This window comes from Carcharodon carcharias, chromosome 10, assembly GCF_017639515.1.
Source record: "Carcharodon carcharias isolate sCarCar2 chromosome 10, sCarCar2.pri, whole genome shotgun sequence".
Lineage (NCBI taxonomy): Eukaryota > Metazoa > Chordata > Chondrichthyes > Lamniformes > Lamnidae > Carcharodon > Carcharodon carcharias.
The window spans coordinates 110,408,171-110,428,746 of record NC_054476.1 but is presented as its reverse complement, the minus strand read 5'-3'; the positions used below and the strand labels follow the sequence as shown (position 1 = coordinate 110,428,746).

Sequence of the window (20,576 nt, the reverse complement as noted above, 5' to 3'; positions counted from 1 at the left end):
AACGGTCACCCAGTCTGCATTTGGTCTGTCCAATGTAGAGGAGACCGCATTGGGAGCAGCGAATGCAGTAGACTAAATTGAAGGAGGTGCAAATGAAATGTTGCTTCACCTGAAAAGAGTATTTGGGCCCTTGGACGGTGAGGAGGGAGGAGGTAAAGGGGCAGGTGTTGTGCCTTCTACGATTGCACGGGAAGGTGCAGTGGGAGGGGGATGAGGTGTTAGGGGTGATGGAGGAGCAGACCAGGTTGTCCCGGAGGGAACGGTCTCTACGAAATGCCGAGGGGGGGTGAAGGAAAGATGTGTTTGGTAGTGGCATCAAGTTGGAGTTGGCGGAAATGGCATAGGATGATCATTTGAATGCGGAGGCTGGTGGGGTGAAAAGTGAGGACAAGGGGGACCCTATCATGTTTCTGGGAGGGAGAGGAAGGTGTGAGGGCAGAGGCGCGGGAGATGGCTTGGACACAGTTGAGGGCCCTGTCAACGATTGTTGGGCGGGGAGTAAGCTTGGTTAAGGAAGAAGGAAGACACGTCAGAAGCGCCGTTTTGGAAAGTGACATCATTGGAACAGATGCGACGGAGGCGAAGGAACTGAGAGAATGGGATGGAGTCCTTACTGGAAGCGGGGTGTGTGGAGCTGTAGTCGAGGTAACTGTGGGAGTCGGTGGGCTTATAATGAATATTGGTGGACCCTCTATCACCAGAAATCTAGACAGAGAGGTCAAGGGAGTGAAGGGAAATGTCAGAGATGGACCATGTGAAGGTGATGGTGGGGTGTAAATTGGAAGCAAAATTGATAACATTTTTCCAGGTCCAGACAAGTACTTTGTGGGTCTGTCTTCACAGAGGAAGATACAGAAAATATCCAAAAAATACTAGGGAACCAAGGGACCTGTGAAAATGAGGAACTAAAAGAAATTAGTATTAATAAAAAGGTAGTACAGTCCAATTAATTTCGATTGATGGTTGATAAATCCCCTGGACCTGATGAGTTACATCCCAGAATGTTGAAAGAGGCGGCCGTTGAAATAATGGATGCATTGGTGGTTATCTTTCAAAATTCTGCAGATTCTGGAAAGGTTCTTACAGACTGGAAAGTAGCAAATGTAAGCCCACTACTTAAGAAGGGAGGAAATGGGAGATTGGAGAACTACAGACCTGTTAGTTTGACATCAGTAGCAGGGAAAATGTTAGAATCTATTATAAAGGATAACTCGACACTTGGAAAATAATGATATGACTGGGCAGAGTCAACATAGATTTATGAAAGAAAAAGCATGTGTGGCAAACCTGTTGGAGTTTTTTGAGTATGTTACCTGTAGCATAGATAAAGGAGAACCAGTAGATGTGGTGTATTTGGATTTTTAGAAGGCTTTTGATAAGGTCCCGCGCAGAAGTTTAGTAAACAAAACTAGAGCACATGGATTGGGGGTTACATACAGGTATGAAATGACAATTGGTTACTAGTACCACATTGGGTACCACAAGGATCAGTGCTGGGGTAACAGCTGTTCACAATTTATATAAATGATTTGGATGTGGGGACCAAATGTAATATTCCCAAATTTGCTGATGACACAAAACTAGTTGGGAATATAAGTTGTGAGGAAGATGCAAGGAGGCTTCAAGGGGACTTGGACAGGCTAAGTGAATGGGCAAGAACATGGCAGCTGGAATATAATGTGAATAAGTGTGAAGTTATCCACTTTGCTAGAAAAAACAGAAAGGTGGAGCTGAATTTTTTGGTTGGCAGGGGGAGGAGCAGGAGCGGGCGCAGGCGGACATGGACCCAATCGCCGCCTGCAATCGAGTCCGCGCCACCATTTTATGCTCCCATAAGGCCTAGCATGAATCGCGGCTCCCGAGGACAGTGGGAGTAGGCAGGCGGTGGTGGGACTGCAATAACCACCAGGCAGCCTGTTTTAAAAAGTTGTAGCAGCCTTTCAAAGGCTGTGAATAGTGGCCAGTGGAAGGGCTTCCCAGAGCGCTGCTGGTGAGCAGGCCAGGCTGGAGGGCAGGGGGCCAGTGTGCCCCTCGTTTTTCCGATGACTGTCTTGCTGCCCTCCTCGAGGGGGTGGCAGCACAGCAGGAGGTGCTGGTCCCCCAGGATGGGAGGAGGAGGCCCCCCCCCACATGACCAAATGTGCCTGGGAGGAGGTGGTGGAGGTGGTGAGCTCCTGCGATGTGGTGCAGCACACCTGGATCCAGTGTCGCAAGTGCTTCAACGACCTGTTGCGCCCAGCGTCACACCATCTCTGCCAGGTAGGCACCAGCACAGATACTAGCACCTCGGTGGGAATTAGAACATTGGCTAGTGTCCCGGGGCACAGCAGTGAGGGCACTTCACAGTCGCTGGAGGAGCTGGCAGAGACAGAGAGCGCCCATGGTACCAGCAGTCGGAGGACTGCAGGGGACCAGGCACATGCTCAGTCGGTGGCTGATGATGGGCCTCTGGAGTCATCCGCAACGCAGCAAGTGCAGGAAATGTGGCCGGGTGTGCGGGATCATCTAGGGGAGATACATGAGGCTATGCTTGGCTTGGTGTTTGTGGTGGAGGGGTCTATGCGGATGATCCAAATGAGCCAAATGTTCGAGCACCATGCATCCTCCATGGAGAGAGTGGTGACTCTCGTGGAGAGGGTCCTCCAGGAAACCAATCAGGGCTTCCTGGGGATGCACTCTGATCAGCAAACCCTCACATTGGCATTGACCTCAGCTGGTCATTGCCAGTATGAGAGATGGTCTGGGCACCAAGTTTCCCAGCTCGGTGCCCATCCATCCAAGGTGAGCATGGAGGTCTGGAGCAACCTCACGTTAGTGCAGCAGCTGCCTGTCATCTCTGTGGGCTCCTCTCAGGGCGGTCCGGATGAGGGCAGCAGCTCCTCCACCCCTCTGCCAATGACCATTGCATCCAGAGAGGCTGCAACGACTGGGGAGATGCCAATTGTGGAACTGGCAGCTCCCTTGCAAGTAGGGCATGCACAGGCTCAACCGCCAAGGACATCGAGGCCAACAGGACAGCAGAGTGAGCAGACTGTCTCAGATGCCACTCCTGGTGAGGGGTCAGTACCAAGACGTAGCATCATGGGTCTATCACAGGCGCTTTTGTGTTGGCCTGCAATGAGGTCTTTGTGAGTTGGTGTGATTTTTAACACCTTTTTCATTTTGTTTCATTAAGTTCCTTTGGTTGTTATATTAAATTCAGACATGTCACCATGGCTGACGTTGCCTCTTTTGCTCTGCAGGCGGATGGTTTCCAATAATGTAATGAGTGCTTTGTGGGACATTCAGCTTTATTAACAAGGACCTTAGTTAATGTTCCTAACCAGGCAGATTTTGCACTTAGGTGTTGAGTATTGAGCCTACAGCCCAGGCTTGTCCTGGAGGTCCATCTGTGGTGTGCTAGCTGAAGGTTCATTGGATTAAAGCCTCCTGGGTGTCCCTGCCTCCCTGGAGTATGCCCAGGTCAGCGTCTACCCCCTCAGCATTTCCCTGTGCGTGCTCCTCCTCAGAATCACTGCTGGACTCACCGTGTGCAGCCGCAGCCTCTGCGCCTATGTCTTCATTGTCTACTGTGTCCCCCTGTTCCAGTGCCAGATTGTGGAGAGTGCAGCATGCAACCACTATCAGTGACACACGATATGGGGAGTACTGGAGTGCGCCCCCTGATCGGTCCAGGCATTGGAAGCGCAACTTGAGAAGACCGATGGTTCTCTCCACCCTTGTGGAAGTGTGGCTCCTATTGTACCGCTGCTCAGCTTCTGTTCTTGGATGTAGGAGAGGCGTCATGAGCCACCTTCTGGGGGGATAGCCCTTTTCACCTAGCAGCCATCCATCCAGCAGGGCTGGAGCACTGAAGAGCCTCGGCATCTGGGAGTGTCTGAGGATGTAGGAGCTGCCAGGGTACCTTGCACAGACTTGTAGAATCAGCATCCTGTGATCACACACCATCTGCACGTTCATGGAGTGGAAGCCCTTCCTGTTGACGAAGGCACCGGGCTCACCTGCTGGCGCCTTGATGGCCACATGTGTACAGTCTATAGCACCCTGGACATGGGGGAAGCCAGCAATGGCCGCGAAGCCTCTGGTTCGCTGTGTCTGGCTTGCCTGGTCCCAAGGGAAGTGGTTGAAGGTCAATGCACACCTGAACAGAGCATTTGTAACCTGCTTGACACAAGTGTGGACAGCTGATTGGGAGACACCACAAAGACCACCCACAGACCCCTGGAAGGAGCCAGAGGCATAGAAGTTAAGGGCAGCTGTGACCTTCAGAGTCACTGGCATGGGGTGTCCACAGTTAGTGGAGATCTCAGGCCTAGTCACCTGACAGATAGCGTTGACTGTCTCCCTTGACTGTTGGAGCCACCTTCGGTATTGCACCTCAGTCATATTGAGGTAGCCGCTTCGCCGCCTGTATACCCTGGCAGCAGGATAGTAGCATCTTCTGCGGCCTCTTCCGCCTTGGATTATCTCTTGGCCCTGCGCCCCTTGTGCCTGCACCTGGCCTCCCAAAGATGGCTCCCCTGGAGGCTAAATGCGCACTCCTGGCATCCTCCCCCTTCAAGCCCTCCCTTCCTCCTCAGAGGAGCTGCCTCCAGTGGAGAGTTCAGCTCCCATTCCCAGGTTAAGGGAAGGCTTCCTGAAACCTGCAGGTCTAAAAAGGATTCCTCACTGCAGAGTACTGACCTGAAGGTTATGAGTCCAGTCCAAGCAGCTGGTATGCGGTTTGAAGTATTGCAGATCACACAGGCAAGTATCAGCAACTTTGAAACATCAACATTTGACAGAGCTCACTCGCGACCCCACTGAGCCCTCTCATCCCGCCGTGGATGAGGTTTATACAAATGTGTCCTACCTGCCTGCCCGTTGCGCCCATGGGCTGACCTGAAGATTGCATGGGCGCTGAAAAATTGTGGTCGATTGGAGCATCAAGGGCCTTAAGTGGTTCGTTAATTAATGGCGGGCGCGTATCGGAGAGCATTGTGCGTCCGCCCAATCAAATATCACGATGACGTTGGGACGCTTGCCTGACGTCACCGTGCATCACTTTACACGCGTGTATGCGGGGCGGGCCTTGCACGCCAACAGGAAAATTCTGCCCATAGGCTATTTCTTAAATGGTGAGAGATTGGGAAGTGTTTATGTCCAAAGGGATCTGGGTGTCCTTGTTCATGAGTCACTAAAAGCTAACATGCAGGTGCAGCAAGCAATTAGGAAGGCAAATGGTATGTTGGCTTTCATCACAAGAGGATTTGAGCACAGGATGTCTTGCTGCAATTGTATACAGCCTTGATAAGGCCTCACCTGGAATGTTGTGTACAGTTTTGGTCTCCTTGTCTAAGGAAGGATATACTTGCCACAGAGGGAGTGCAACAGAGCTTCACAAGACTAATCCCTGGGATGGTGCAATTGTTATATGTGGAGAGATTGAGAATATTCGGCCTCTAATCTCTAGATTAATTTCAAAGAATGAGAGGTGATCTCACTGAAACTTACAAAATTCTTACAGGGTGTGAGAAGATACATGTAGATAGGATGTTTCCCCTGGCTGGTGAGTCTAGAACTGAAGGACCTGGCTTCAGGCACTATGAAGTAGGCTTCGTAGTCTTGAGTATATTAATAGCAAGTCTTCATTAGCAACTCATAACTATATACAGCAGAGGGTGCAGGTGTGGAGCTGACTCCATCCAAGGCCTTTACACATCTTTGACTCTAGGTCATGTGCCTTCTTACATCACCGTGTGGGCGGTACCATACTCAGGCCCACTTTAACGCTATATGTACCAGACCCTACTACTACAAGGGCCAGGGAACACAATCTCAGAATAAGGGGCAGGCAATATAAGACTGAGATGAGGAGGAATTTCTTCACTCAGAGGCTAATGAATCTTTGGAATTCTCTATGCCAGAGGGCTATGGAAGCATGTTCAAAACAGAAATCAATAAATTTATGAAGACTAATGACATCAAGGGGTATGGGGATAGCATGGGAAAGTGGCATTGAGGTAGATGGTCAGCCATGATCTGTTCAAATGGCAGAGCAGGCTCGATGGACTGAATGGTCTACTCCTGCTCCTATGTTCCTATAACACTGTGATGCATCAGGGATACTTTGTTCCAGGAGGCAGACACACCCTTTAGGCTAGTTACTTCAGAATTGGTCTGTGGTCAGGGACATGAGAGTGTGACTGGGAGTGAGGCAGCTAAAGATAAGCTGAGTGGGACAGAGAGGTAATAGTGCATCATAAAGAAAGGTACATGCAGGGAATATTGCTAAGAAAGTGAAATTAAAGTCACTTTATCTGAAATTGCAGATCATCTGCTATCAGATAGATGAACTAATGGCACAAATAGAGATAAATGGTTTAGACCTAATCACCATTACAGAGCCATGGTGTCAAGGTGACCAAGGTTGAGAAATAAGAATTTCAGGGTACACAACATTTCCAAAAGACAGGCAGAATGGAAAATGAGGAAGAAAAGTCCTGATAGTAAAGGAGGACATAAGGACATTAGTGAGAAAGGATCTTGGTTCAGAAAATCAGGAAGTAGGATCTTTGCAGGTGGAGATTAGGAATAACCAGGGTCAGAAAACACTGGTAGGGTAAGTTTATAGGCCCCCTAACAGTAGTTATGTCATAGGATAGAGCATTAACAGGAAAGTATTGGACCTTGTGACAAAGCAATATAATAGTTGTGAGGCTTTAATCTTCATATAGTCCAGAGCAATCAAATTAACAAAGTTGGTCTAGAAGATGAATTCATGATAGCTTCCTGGAGCAATACATTGTAGAACAAACTAGGATAAAGCTAGTTACAAGTGAATTCTACTTTACATTTGAAAACAACATACTCCAATCAGAAGCAAGAATTTTAAACTTAAACAAAGCCAATTACCGAGGTGTAAGGGGAGAGCTGTCTAAAGTTGATTGGGTAAATAGACTATGGTTGTAAATAAACAGTGAGAAACGTTTATGGAAACAATTCAAAATTTTCAATGAAAATAAATTCTATTAAAAAAACAAAAATTCAGCAAGAAGAATCCATCCATAGCTTGCTAAGATGGTTAAAGATAGTAAGGGTGTTAGATTAAAATAAGAGGTTTATAATGTTGCAAGGATCAGCAGCAAACCTGAGGATTGGGAATGTTTTAGAAACCAGCAAATGGTCACCAAAAATTGATAAAGAGGAAAAAACAGAATATGAGAATAAACTTGCCAGGAATGTAAAAACATTGTGAAAGCTTTTACAAGTATATAAAGAGGAAGACAGTAGCTAAAGTAAACAGTCATTTAGAAGCAGAGACAGGTGAAATTATCGTGAGAAATGAGGAAATTGCAAAGACATTGAACAAATATTTTGTGTTTGTCTTCACAGTAGAATATGTACGTTACATACCAGAAAAATAAGATAACCTAGAGGCTCATAAGAGTGAGGAAATTAAGGTAATTAATAACAGCAGAGAAAAAATGCAGGAGAAACTTAGGAGACTAAATTCCAACAAATCCCCAGGACCTGATGGCCTATGTTGTCAGGTTCTAAAAGAGATAGCTACAGAGATAATGGATGCACTATGATTTTTCTAAATTCCCTAGACACTGGAACTGCCCCAGCAGATTGAAAACTAGCAAATTTAATATTGTTATTCAAGAAAGGAGGGAGAGAGGAAATTGGGAACTATAGGCCAGTTAACTTGACATCAGCTATTAGGAAAATGCTGTAATTTATTAATATAGAAGTTTTAACAAGCGCTTAGAAAAGCATAGTATGATTAGAACAAGTCAACAAGATCTTATGAAAAGGAAATCCTGTTTGATAAATTTATTAGAGTTTTTTGTGGTTGCAACTAATAGGGTAGATAAAGGGGAGCCAATAGATGTAGTATACTTGTAATGTTGTGGGTGTACCTACACCACTTGGACTGCAATGGTTCAAAAAGATAGCTCACCATCACCTTCTCAAGGGCGATTAGGGATGGGCAATAAATGCTGATCTAGCCAGTGACACCCACATCCCATGAAAGAGTGAAAAAAGGGTTTGGATTTTCAAACAGTGCCACACAAAAGGTTAATACACAAGATAAGGGCTCATGGAGTTGGGAATGATACATTACCATGGATAGAACTTTGGCCAGGGAGCAGAGAGGAGGGATAAATGGGGCATTTTCAAGTTGATAGGCTGTGACTAGTGAAGTGTCACAAGGATCAGTGCTGGGGCCTCAGCTATTGCAATCTATATTCCTGGCTTAGACAAAGAGACAGAGAGTAATGTATCTAAGTTTGCGGATGATACAAAGCTGTGTGGGTGTGCAAGATATGAGGAGGACACAAGGGGGCTGCAAAGAAATACAGACAGATCAAGTGAGGGGGCAACAAGGTTGCAGATGGAGTATAATGTGGATAAATTTGAGGTTATTCACCTTGGTCATAAGAATAGAAAAGCAGGATATTTTTTAAAAGGCATGAAACTTGTAAATATTGATGTTCATAGAGATTTGGGTGTACTCGTACAAGAAAGACAGGAAGTTAGTATGCAGGTACAGCAAGCAATTAGGAAAGCAAATGGCACATTGGCCTTTCATTGTAAGCGGATTGGAGTACAAGAATGAAGAAGTCTTGCTATGATTGTGTGGGGCTTTGTTAAGACCACATCTGGAATACTGTGAGCAATTTTGGTCTCCATATTTAAGGAAGGATATCCTTGTGTTAAAGGTGGTACAATGAAGGTTCATTAGATTGGTCCCTGGGATGGAGGGGTTGTCCTGATCTGAGCTAGACTAAATTGGGTCTGTATTCTCTGGAGTTTAGAAGAATGAGAAGTGATCTTATTGAACACTCAAGATTATGAAGGGGTTTGACAGGGTAGATACTGAGAGGTTATTTCCCTTGGCTGGGGAACCTAGAAGAAAAGAGCACAGTCTCAGGATAAGGGGCGGATCATTTAGGACTAAGATGAGGAGAAATTTCTTCATTCTAAGGATTGTGAATCTTTGGAATTCTATAACCCAAAAGACTGTGGATGCCCCATCATTAAAGATAATTAAGGCTGGGATAGAGAGAGTTTTGATCTTTGAGGGAATCAAGGAATATGGGAAATGGGCAGGAGAGTGGAGTTTTTTTATTCTTTCATGGGATGTGGACATTGCTGGCTGCATAAGAACATAAGAAATAGGAGCAAGAGTACGCCATTCGGCTCCTCAAGCCAGCCTCGCCATTCAATAAGATCATGGCTGATCTGCCCCAGGCCTTAACTCCTCTTTCGTGCCAGCTCGTCATAGCTCCCAACTCCCCGATATTTCAAAAATTTATCTACCCCCTCTTTAAATATTTTCAGTGATCCAGCCTCCACAACTCTCTGAGGTAGAGAATTCCAGACATTCACTACCCTCAGAGAAGAAATTCCTTCGCATCTCAGTTTTAAATGAGTTATTCCCCTTAATCTGTAACTATGTTCTCTAGTTTGAGATTCCCCCACTAGTGGAAACATCTTCTCAACATCTACCCTGTCAGAATCTTAAATGTTTCAATAAGATCACTCCTCATTCTTCTAAACGCTAATGAATGAAGGCCTAACCTGTTTAGCCATTCTTGATAAGTCAACCCCTTCATCCCAGGAATCAGCCTAGTGAATCTCTTTTGAACTGCCTCCAATGCCAATATTTCCTTTCTTAAATATGGGGACAAAAACTACACAGTATTCCAGGTGTGGCCTCACTAACTCCGTGTACAGTTGTAACAAGACCTCTGTATTTTTAAACTCCAACCCCTTAACAATACAGAGAAAAATTCCATTTGCCTTCTTAATCACCTGCATGCCAACCTTTTGTGTTTCATGCACAAGAACATCCAGATCCCTCTGTACTGCATTTTTTTGAAGTGTCTCCATTTAAATAATAGTCTGCTTTTTGATTCTTCCTACCAAAGTGCATGACCTCACACTTTCCTACATTAAACTCCACCTGCCAAGTTTTGCGCACTCACTCAACCTATCTATATCCCCTTGCAGATTGCTTATGCCCTCATCACAACATGCCCTCCCAGCTATTTTTGTATCATCAGCAAATTTGGATAAATTACACTCTGTCCCCTCCTCCAAGTCATTAATATAGATAGTAAATAATTGAGGCCCTAGGACTGATCCTTGTGGAACTCCACCAGTTACGTCTTTCCAACCTGAAAAAGACCCATTAATTCTGACTCTCTGTCTTCTGTGTGTTAACCAATCCTCAGTCCATGCTCATACATTACCCTAATACCGTGAGCTTGTGCAATAACCTTTTCCAGAAGGCACCTTATCAAATGCCTTCTGGAAATCCAAATCCTTTATCAACTCTGTTTGTTATATTCTCAAAGAACTCAAGCAAATTTGTCAAACATGATTTCCCTTTCACAAAACCATGTTGACTCTGTTTGATTGCATTAAGCTTTTCTAAATGTCCTGCTATTTCTTCCTCATTAATGGACTCTAGCATTTTCCCAATGATAGATGTTCGGCTGACTGGCCTATAATTTCCTGCTTTTTGTCTCTGTCCCTTCTTGAACAGGGGTGTCACATTAGCGGTTTTCCAATCCGCTGAGACTCTCCCAGAATCCAGTGTGTTCTGGAATATTTTTACCAATGCCTTCACTATTTCTGCAGCCACTTCCTTTAAAGCCTTGGATGCAGGCCATCAGGTTCTGGCGAGTTGTCTGCCTTTAGTCCCATTAGTTTTTCAAATACTTTGTCCCTTGTGATAGACTGTTACAAGATCTTCCCTCTCATTAGCTCCTTGTTTATCTGATATCTTGGGGGTGTTTATAGTGTCCTCCACCATGAAGACCGATGCAAAATATTGGTTTAAGTTATCTGCCATTTCCCTGTTCTCCATTATCAATTCTCCAGTTGCATCCTCCAAGGGCTCCATGCTCACTTTAGCCACTCTATTTCTTTTTATATACCCTCTTTATTAGCTTTTTAGTCATCCGCTGCTGGTTCCTAAATAATTCCCAATCCCTGGCCTACCATGAGTTTTTGCTGCTTTTTATGCCTTAGTTTTTGATTGGATGCTCTCCTTGACTACCTTTGTTAACCATGGGCGGTGCGTCCTTCTCATTGAGTCCTTCTTTTTGACCAGGATAAATTTTTGCTGAGCATCATGAAATATCTGCTTAAATGTCTGCCACTGCTCATTCACTGACCTTGCCCTTAATCTATTTTCCCAGCCATCTTTAGACAACTCTTTCTTCATACGTCTGTAATTGCCCTTATTTAAGTTGAGGACACTGGTTTGAGACCTGAGTTGCTCTCCCTCAAACTGAATTTGAAATTCTACCATGTTGTGATCATTACCGTCTAGAGGATCCTTAATTTCGATATCTCTTATTAATCCTACCTCATTACACATTACTAGATTTAGAATAGCCTGTTCCTGGGTAGGTTCTGCAACATATTGCTCTAACAATCCCTGATGCACTCAAAAAATTCGTCTTCCATGTTAGCCCTGTTATGCCAACCCCTAGGCAAACATTTATTGCCCATCCCTAATTGCCCTTGAGAAGATGGTTGGTTGTGAGCTGCCTTATTATCTGCTGCAGTCCATGTGGTGTAGGTACACCCACAGTGCTGTTAGAGAGAGAGTTCCAGGATTTTGATTCAGTGAGAGTGACAGCGACAGCTGAGGCCCAAGATTAGCCATGATCATATTGAACTGCAGGCTCAATGGGCCGTTTGGTCTACTCCTGCTCTTATTTCTTATGTTCTTAAGAAGCCCTTTTCTATCCATTCTGAATCCAATCAGTCAGCAGCAAGATTGTTAACCTGTACCAACCTAATACAAACACAGAAGCCTGACTAATCAGCAGTAGGATCCCATATTTCCCTTCTCCACTACATATAACTCCCCCTTCCACCTGTCCCAGTCATTCCTCCAGGCAATGGGCAGAGTACACTGCCTCAAATGTTGAGACCTACCAATTCTTCCCAGGAAGTCTTTTAAGGTGGAAACTGCTTTTTTCAGAGCAAATTTTACATGGTGTAACCATAAAATTTTCTTACTGAATTATTAATTTAATTAATAATTCAAATTGCCAAATTTTAGTTTTAAAAATCTTGCTTAACTGCAGGTTGAGTGAGTGACAGATTGCACACAATGTGGAGAAGTGTAAAATTATCCACTTTGGTAGGAGAAATTAAAAGAGCAGAATATTTTTTAAATGGAGAGAGACTGAGGAACACTGGTATTCAGAGGGACCTGGGTGTCATTGTACATGAATCATAGAAAGTTAACATGCAGGTGCAGCAAGCAATTAGGAAAGCAAATGATCTATTAATCTTTATTACGAAGGGACTGGAGTATAAGAGTAAAGAAGTCTTACTACCATAAAAAACGACCTTGGTGAGGTCACACCTAATGTACTATGTACAGTTTTGGTCTCCTTACCACTTGCCTTTGAGGGAGTGTAACAAAGGTTCACTAGACTGCTGGGATGAGTGGATTGTCATAAGAGGAGAGATTGAGTAGACCAGGCCAATATTCAATTGAGTTTAGAAGAATGGGAGGTGATCTAATTGAAACAAATAAAATTCCTAAGAAGTTGAGGGGGTAGATGCTAGGAGTGTGTTTCCCCTGGCTGGGGAGTCTAGATGAGGAAGCACAGTTTTGGAATACAAGGTCGGTCATTTAGGACAAATTTCTTCATTAATGGTTCTGAATTTTTGGAACTCTCCAACCCAGGGAGTTGTGGATGATCTGTCATTGAATATATTGAAGACAAAGGTCAATAGATTTTTGAGTACTAAAAGAATTAAGGGATATGGGGATAATGCAGGAAGATGGAGTTGAGGTAGAAGATCAACCATGCTCTTATGGAATGGTGAGGTAGTTTCATAGAGCTGAATGACCTATTCCTGCTTCTATTTCTCATGTTTTACCTCCTTCCTCCCTCTTTTAATTACTTATCTCTGACTATTGTGGAGAAGCTAATGGATTTCTTGATCCTTCCTGATTGGCAAGCTGACAATCAGTGCTCTTGCAGGTCCTTCTGTCTGGAAGATATAATAACCTTCACAATGTTATTGGAATTATGAAGTTTTAGAATGTGAGGTATAAAGAAAACATATGTGTTCTTAAATAAACCAGAATAGCTTGAATTCAAAGGAGGGGTGAAATGTTTCACCTAGCCAGAAGAAGTTAAGAAACAGAGAATTTATTTTTCCCAAAGATTACTGGTAACATTAGTACTATGATAGATTATTATTAGAGGTAAAGTCCAAAGACATAGTGAAACAATGGGAATTTGCATTCAAAGGGGAAAATATATATAAAGGAGAGAAGGCTGTGTGTAAGGGCAGGCAATTTTAAGATCTAACACAAGTGTGAAAAACCTCTAGCATCTAAGCCTCAAGCTGCTGTAGACAAGGAACCAAAACTGAAAATACTCACTTTGAATTCGACTGTTCAGGGTGCCTTGTTACTTTGCCTGGGTCTTTTAAAATCTATGTGTCTTACTGTTGCCTTAACAGAGGCGTGACTGGGAGTTAGATTAATCAAGGGAGCTAAGAGTTATTATAGTAGTAATTTGTAGGCCTATGTATGCAGTTAAAATTATTTACTTTATTATAAACATTTAATTTAGTTTTGTAAAAACCCTCTAAGACTCAGTGGACTTATTACTAATGAACTCAAGGCACGCATTTTGAAATAAATGTACAAATTGTAAAACAGTTGTTGCAGTTGTTTCAAGTTTCCCTTTGGGGTTTGAGCAGCTCAGCATTTACCATTGTCTGTGCCATAACACTGGCCATGAAAATCATTAGGCCTTGCATCTATTTCATTGAGTGGATGGATGAAGTTATCACACCATAATGGGTTAATAACAGAAAGTGTTGGAAAATCTCAGCAGGTCTGGCAGCATCTGTGAAGAGAGAGACAGAGTTAACATTTTGAATCTATGAGTCATATGGGACTCAAAACATTAACTCTGTTTATCCATTCACAGATGCTGCCAGACCTGCTGAGATTTTCCAACACTTTCTGTTTTTATTTCAGATCGCCAGCATCTGCAGTACTGCGTTTTTATTTTAGTACATCATATGGAATTGGGAACACACAAATTTATCTCCAGGATATAAGGCCTGGGTTTTAAGAAGGGTGAGAAATGGGTCCTGAGTCCCCACTTTCTGACAGCTGAACCAACTCGGCAATTTTACCACAGGTGGTTTCCTAATTGGCTGCTGGCAGGTCCACCAACCAATTAAGGATGGCGCATGAGCTCTCCATGCTGCCGACTCAGTGGCCAACCGTGCCACTGGGAGAAGTGGTCATTGCTGAGGTGGAGATCATTGGAGCTGCTTTCTCTGCCTGCGGCCCCCCTCTTTGTGCCATCAAACTTGGCCACCCCCAGGCTGCTGCAGACAAACTGTCCATTTAGCTGACAGTCTCGCCTCAGGGCGGAGAGTTGCCCCATCATTGGCAAAATATCAATGACAATGTTAAATGCCCTTAATTTGGCTTTTAATTATGGTAAACAGCTGCTCATCTCCTTGGAGTGGGTAGTCTATCCACTTCTGGTTCCACTCTTGGGGAAATTTCCCAGTGGCAGGACTGCACTGGGGGCTAATCCGAAGTTCTCCCCATGATTTTACTGCAACCCCCCGCCTCCCAAGACTGTCTCTTGAGGGTCCGTAAAATCCTAGCCTAAGAATCTTCAAACTATTCCTTGTGTTGTGGTCAGAGAGCAGATCAATGAGATGTTATAGTTGTTTAATTCTTGATCTGTATAATTTAATTTCTACAATAAATTTAAATGAGTATATTAGCCTGAGCTACATATTACATCTGTGTTATTTTCCACTGATTTGAAAAGATCAGGAGTATTGGGCAACATCCTCTATTACTGACAGCGCATCTCACAATAGGAATAGGATTTATTGGTTGAAGTCAATGGAAATTTGAATGAAGAGAGTTGTAAAACAGCTGTTAATTTTCTTTCATTTAATTTACATTATCACACAAAGTTAAAATTGCCCTCATAATGTGTAGAAGCTGAAGATTTATTTGTAAAAAGACTCGTTTTTTGTTGTGACCATAAATAAATGGCATGTTGGGAATTAGCTTGATTTATGCACAGGGGGAAGTCATAAAACTCTGACTGAATAGGGGATCCAAAGGAAAATCGGGTAAGGTTTATAGCTGATCTGAGAGCTGATCCATTTTGCCAATATAACAGCCACTGAAGTTGAATTCCACTCCCATATAACCTACAGATTCCTTTAACATGCTGACCAGCGAGTCATTGTACTGATCACTGGTGTGGTCTATACTCACGGGTGGGGAACCGGCAGGACCACATCATCAGAGCGAACCTGAAAGAAATTCAGAACCCACTGGCAGCGGGAGATCTTTGGGGGTTGGTTGACCAAGGACTGGATGTAGTCAGAAAGAGTACTCTGTCTGTTCTCAGTGGCCTTGTGACCCTCCAACCACCTGGGAGCTGCGAAGAACACATACATGTGTCATAGTTCAACAGAAACATAGGAACATAAGGAACTTAAGAACTAGGAGCAGCAGTAGGCAATTCAGCCCCTCGAGCCTGCCCTGCCATTCATTACGATCATGGCTGTTCTCATTTCGGCCTCAACTCCAAATTCCCGCCCTCTCCCCATAATCTTTCAACCTGTTACTAATTAAAAATCTATCTCCTCTTTAATTTATTCAGCGTTCTGGCATCCACTACGCTCTAAGGTAAATTCCACAGATTTATGACCCTTTGAGAAAAGTAATTCCTCCTCATCTGATTTAAATTTACCACCCCTTAGCCTAAAACTATGGCCTCTCATTCTAGAATGCCCCACAAGGGGAAACATCTGCTCCATGTCTACTTTGTCCATCCCCTTTAGCATCTTATATACCTCCAATTAGATCTCCTTTCATCCTTCTAAACTCTAGCGAGTAAAGGCTTAAACTGTTCAATCTCTCCTCATAAAACAAGCCCCGCATCTCTGGAATCAATCTAGTGAACCGCCTCTGAACCACCTCCAATGCAACTATGCGGTCTCACCAATGCCTTGTATAGCTGCAACAATTTCCCTACTTTTATACTCTTTTTCATTTAGCAATAAATGCCAAAATTCCATTTGCCTTCCTTATTATCTGCTGTACCTGCATACTAGCTTTCAGCAATTCATGCATGAGGACACCCAGATCCCTCTGCATTGAAGCATTCTGAAGTTTCTCTTCATTTAAATAATAAGTCGCCTTTTTATTCTTCCGACCAAAATGGATAATGTCACACTTATCCTCGTTAAACTGCATCTGCCAAATTTTGGCCCATTCACCTAACCTGTCCATATCCATTTGTAAATTTCTTATTTCTTCATTGCAACTTACTTTCCCACCTATTTTGGTGTCATCTGCAAATTTAGCTATAGTACTTTCTATCCCTGAATCCAAGTCATTAATATAGATTGTAAGTAGTTGGGGCCCAAGGACCAAACCCTGTGGCATCCCACTAGTTACAGCTTGCCATCCAGAAAAAGACCCATTTATCCCGACTCTCTGCTTTCTGTTGGTTAGCCAATCCTCTATCCAAGCTAATATATACCCCGGACTCCATGTGATCTTATCTTGTATGTTAATCTTTTGTGCGGCACCTTAATCAAAGGCCTTCTGGAAGTCCAGATATACATCATCTACAGGATCCCCATTACCCACTTTGCTTGTTACATCTTCAAAGAATTCTAGCAAATTAGTCAAACACAATTTATTCTTCATAAAACCATGCTGACTCTGATGGATTGCTTTTTGACTTTCCAAATGACCCATTACTACTTCCTTAATGGATTCCAACATTTTCCCAACAACGGATGTTAAACTAACTGGTCTATAGTTTCCTACTTTCTGCCTCCCCCCCTCTTTTGAATAAGGGTGTTATATTAGCATTTTTCTAATCCACTGGAACCTTTCCAGAAGCCAGGGAATTTTGGAATATTATTGCCAATGCATCCACTATCTCTGCTGCCACTTCCTTTAAGACCCTGGGATGTAGGCCATCAGGTCCTGGGGACTTGTCACCCTTTAATCCTAATAGTTTGCTCAGTACTTTTTCTCTAGTGATGGTGATTGTTCTAAGTTCCTCCTTCTCTATACCCTCTGCACTACCTGTTACTATTGGGGTGGTACCAGTGTCCTCCACCGTGAAAACTGAGGCAAAATATTGATTAAGTGTCTCTGCCATTTTTGCGTTCCCCACTATTAACTCCCCAGTCTTATCCTCCAAGGGACCAATATTCACTTTAGCTACTCTCTTTCCTTTTATATACTTGTAGAAGCTTTTGCTATCAGTTTTTACATTCTGCGCTAGTTTTCTTTCATAATTTATCTTTGTTCTTTTAATTATTCTTTTAGTAACCCTTTGTTGATCTTTAAAAGTTTCCCAATCTTTCAGCCTGCCACTGACCTTTGCAATTTGGTATGCCTTAGTTTTTGCCTCTATGTTATCTTTAACTTCCTTGCTTAACTATGGATGCTTTTCCCCCCACCCTCTTACCATACTTCTTTCTCTTTGGAATTTATTTTACTTGGGAGGAATTGAATATCTCCTTAAATATCTGCCACTGTTCATCAACTGTCCTACCTTGTAGTCTTCCTGCCCAGTCCACCACTTATGTAGTTACCTTTGTTTAACTCCAGAACACTAGTGTGGGACTCAAGTTTCTTGCTCTCAAACTGAACTTGAAATTCTATCATGCTATGATCACTCTTCCCTAGAGGATCCTTTACAATGAGATCATTAATTAATCCAATCTCTTTACACAAAACCAAATCCAAAATAACCTGCTCCCTGGTTGGTTCCACAACATATTGCTCCGAGAAACAATCTCTAATACACTCCTTGAACTCTCCCTCAGGCTAACCTTGCTAATTTGATTAGTCCAGTCTATATGCAGATTAAAATTACCCATGATTATTGCCATGCCTTTCTTACATGCTTCCAGTATTTCCTGGTTTATACTGTGCCCTACTGCTGAACTACTGTTTGGGGACCTATAGATTACTCCGACCAGGGACTTATTTCCCTTGCTATTTCATATTTCTACTCAGACTGACTGTACGTCTTGCTCTCCAGTGCCTATATCATTCCTCACTATAACACTGATCTCTTCCTTTACTAACAAAGCTACACCACCTCCTTTTCCTTCCTGCCTATCCTTCCGAAACACTGAGTACCCTTGGATATTCAACTCCCAAACCTGTTCTCCCTGTAACCACGTCTCAGTAATCGCCACCAAACCATACCTATTTATCTCTCTTTGCGTTGTTAACTCATTAGTTTTATTCTGAATGCTGCACGCATTCAGATACAAAGCCTTTAAGTTTGCCCTATTGTTGATTTTCCCTACTCTTATATGATTCTTTGGTTCACACACTCTGGCCCTTCCTTTCACTTTTTGGTAACAATCAGCCTCGTCACTAACCTGCACTCTTACCCTTTCCTTAAACTTTGATTTTTTATATTTCTATGCAACTGAACCCTCCTCCCCACTATTTAGTTTAAAGCCCTATCTACAACCCTAGTTATGCGATTCACCAGGACACTGGTCCCAGCATGGTTCAAATGGAGCCTGTCCGAATGGAATAGCTCCCTCTTTCCCCAGTGCTGGTGCCAATGTCCCATGAATTCAAACCCATTTCTCCCACACCAATCTTTGAGCCACGCATTTACCTCTTTAATCTTATTGACCCTGTGCCAATTAACTCGTGGCTCAGGTAGTAATCCAGAGATTATTACCTTTTTGGTTCTGCTCCTTAATTTAGTCCCTAGCTGCTCGTATTCCCTCAGCAGGACCTGCTTCCTCATTTTACCTACATTGTTGGTACTCACGTGGACCACGACAATGGGATCTTTCCCCTCCCACTCCAAGTTCCTCTGCAGCCCAGATGAGATATCCTTTACCCTGGCACCAGGTAGGCAACACAGCCTTCGGGACTTTCAATCCTGGCTACAGAAAACAGTATCTATTCTCCTAACTATACTACCCCCAATTACAACTACATTTCTCTTTTCTCCTCCCACTTGAATGGCTCCCTGTACCACGATGCTATGGTCAGTTTGCTCATCCTCCCTACAGTCCCCGCTCTCGTTCACACAGGAAGCAAGAATCTCGAACCTGTTGGATAAGGGCAAGGGTTGAGGCTCCTGCAGTGCTACTTCCTGGATCCCTCTACCTGCCTCATTCATAGTCACACCCTCCTGTCCCTGACCACTGGCCAAATTTAAGGTAGTTAATCTAAGGGGTGTGACTGCCCCCTGAAACACAGCGTCCAGGTAACTCTCCCCCTCCCTGATGTGTCCGAAGCTCAGACTCCAGCTCATCAACTCTGAGCCGGAATTCCTTGAGCAGCCAACAGTTCCTGCAGATGTGGTCACCGGGAACCACAATGGGGTCCACCAGCTCCCACATCATGCAGCTACAACACATCGCCTGGCCCTGCATCCCTATTTTATTTAATTCCTTTATAAATTTGTTTTTAAATTTCCCACTGGTCTTTAGTTTATCAATCTGTAAAATACTTCCTCTATTTACCTTTAATCTGAAAGCAAGTTCGAATAGAGATTCAAAATACACTTTTTAAAACCAACTGGAACTTGCTCTCTCTGCTGAGTTGAAGCTGAAGTGTTTGGCCTCTGATCCTGGGCCCCAGTAATCACCTTTAATCTGAAATCAACTTGGAATAGGTAGTTCAAACCATCAGTTACTTACCAACCAATGAACTTACAGTTTTCCTGTGATGTCACTCTTTTTTTTCACTCGGCAACACTGACTGCAGGGGACACTCTTCCCAGAAAAGAAAAGCTTACATTTATATAGCACCTTTCACAACCTCAGGGCAATCCAAAGTGCGTTCCAGCCAATTAAGTAGGATTTTAAGCGCAACCATTGCTTTAATGTAGGACTCGGAGCAGCCAATTTATGCACAGCAAACTCTCACAAACAGCAATTTGATCATTCAGTCTGCTAATAGCATATACACGTGATATTGCTACACTCTGCACCAGTACTTATCAATATACTGATCCTGGAGTGAAGTGGAGTTTGCAGAGGCACTGCGGGGGTTGGCGGGTGGGGGGAGATACAGACATTATAGTGGATGGTGACTGTGAAATCTCAGGAAATGCTACTTGTGAAATAACAGGGAAATTACTGGAAATCAGAGAAAACACTGAACAGGAAATATGGAAGAGCAGCGGGCAGGAAATTGGAGGGAGAAGCAGGCAGGAAATTGGAGGGAGAAGCAGGCAGGAAATTGGAGGGAGCAGCTGGCAGGAAATTGGAGGGAGCAGCGGGCAGGAAATTGGAGGGAGCAGCGGGCAGGAAATTGGAGGGAGCAGCGGGCAGGAAATTGGAGGGAGAAGCAGGCAGGAAATTGGAGGGAGCAGCGGGCAGGAAATTGGAGGGAGCAGCTGGCAGGAAATTGGAGGGAGCAGCGGGCAGGAAATTGGAGGGAGCAGTGGGCAGGAAATTGGAGGGAGCAGCTGGCAGGAAATTGGAGGGAGCAGCGGGCAGGAAATTGGAGGGAGCAGCGGGCAGGAAATTGGAGG

The 20,576-nt window shown here is 43.9% G+C and overlaps 1 protein-coding gene across 6 annotated transcripts in view; it reads right to left on the bottom strand.

The window, feature by feature from the left end:
* The window catches only part of ncf1 (neutrophil cytosolic factor 1), a 214,924-nt gene that overhangs the window by 137,056 nt on the left and 57,292 nt on the right, over nt 1-20,576 (bottom strand). For all 6 annotated transcript variants that reach the window (XM_041197505.1, XM_041197506.1, XM_041197501.1 and 3 more), the window contains one exon: nt 15,302-15,467. In XM_041197505.1, coding sequence (XP_041053439.1) covers nt 15,302-15,467 — 166 coding nt within the window. The remainder of the gene's footprint in view (nt 1-15,301; nt 15,468-20,576) is intronic.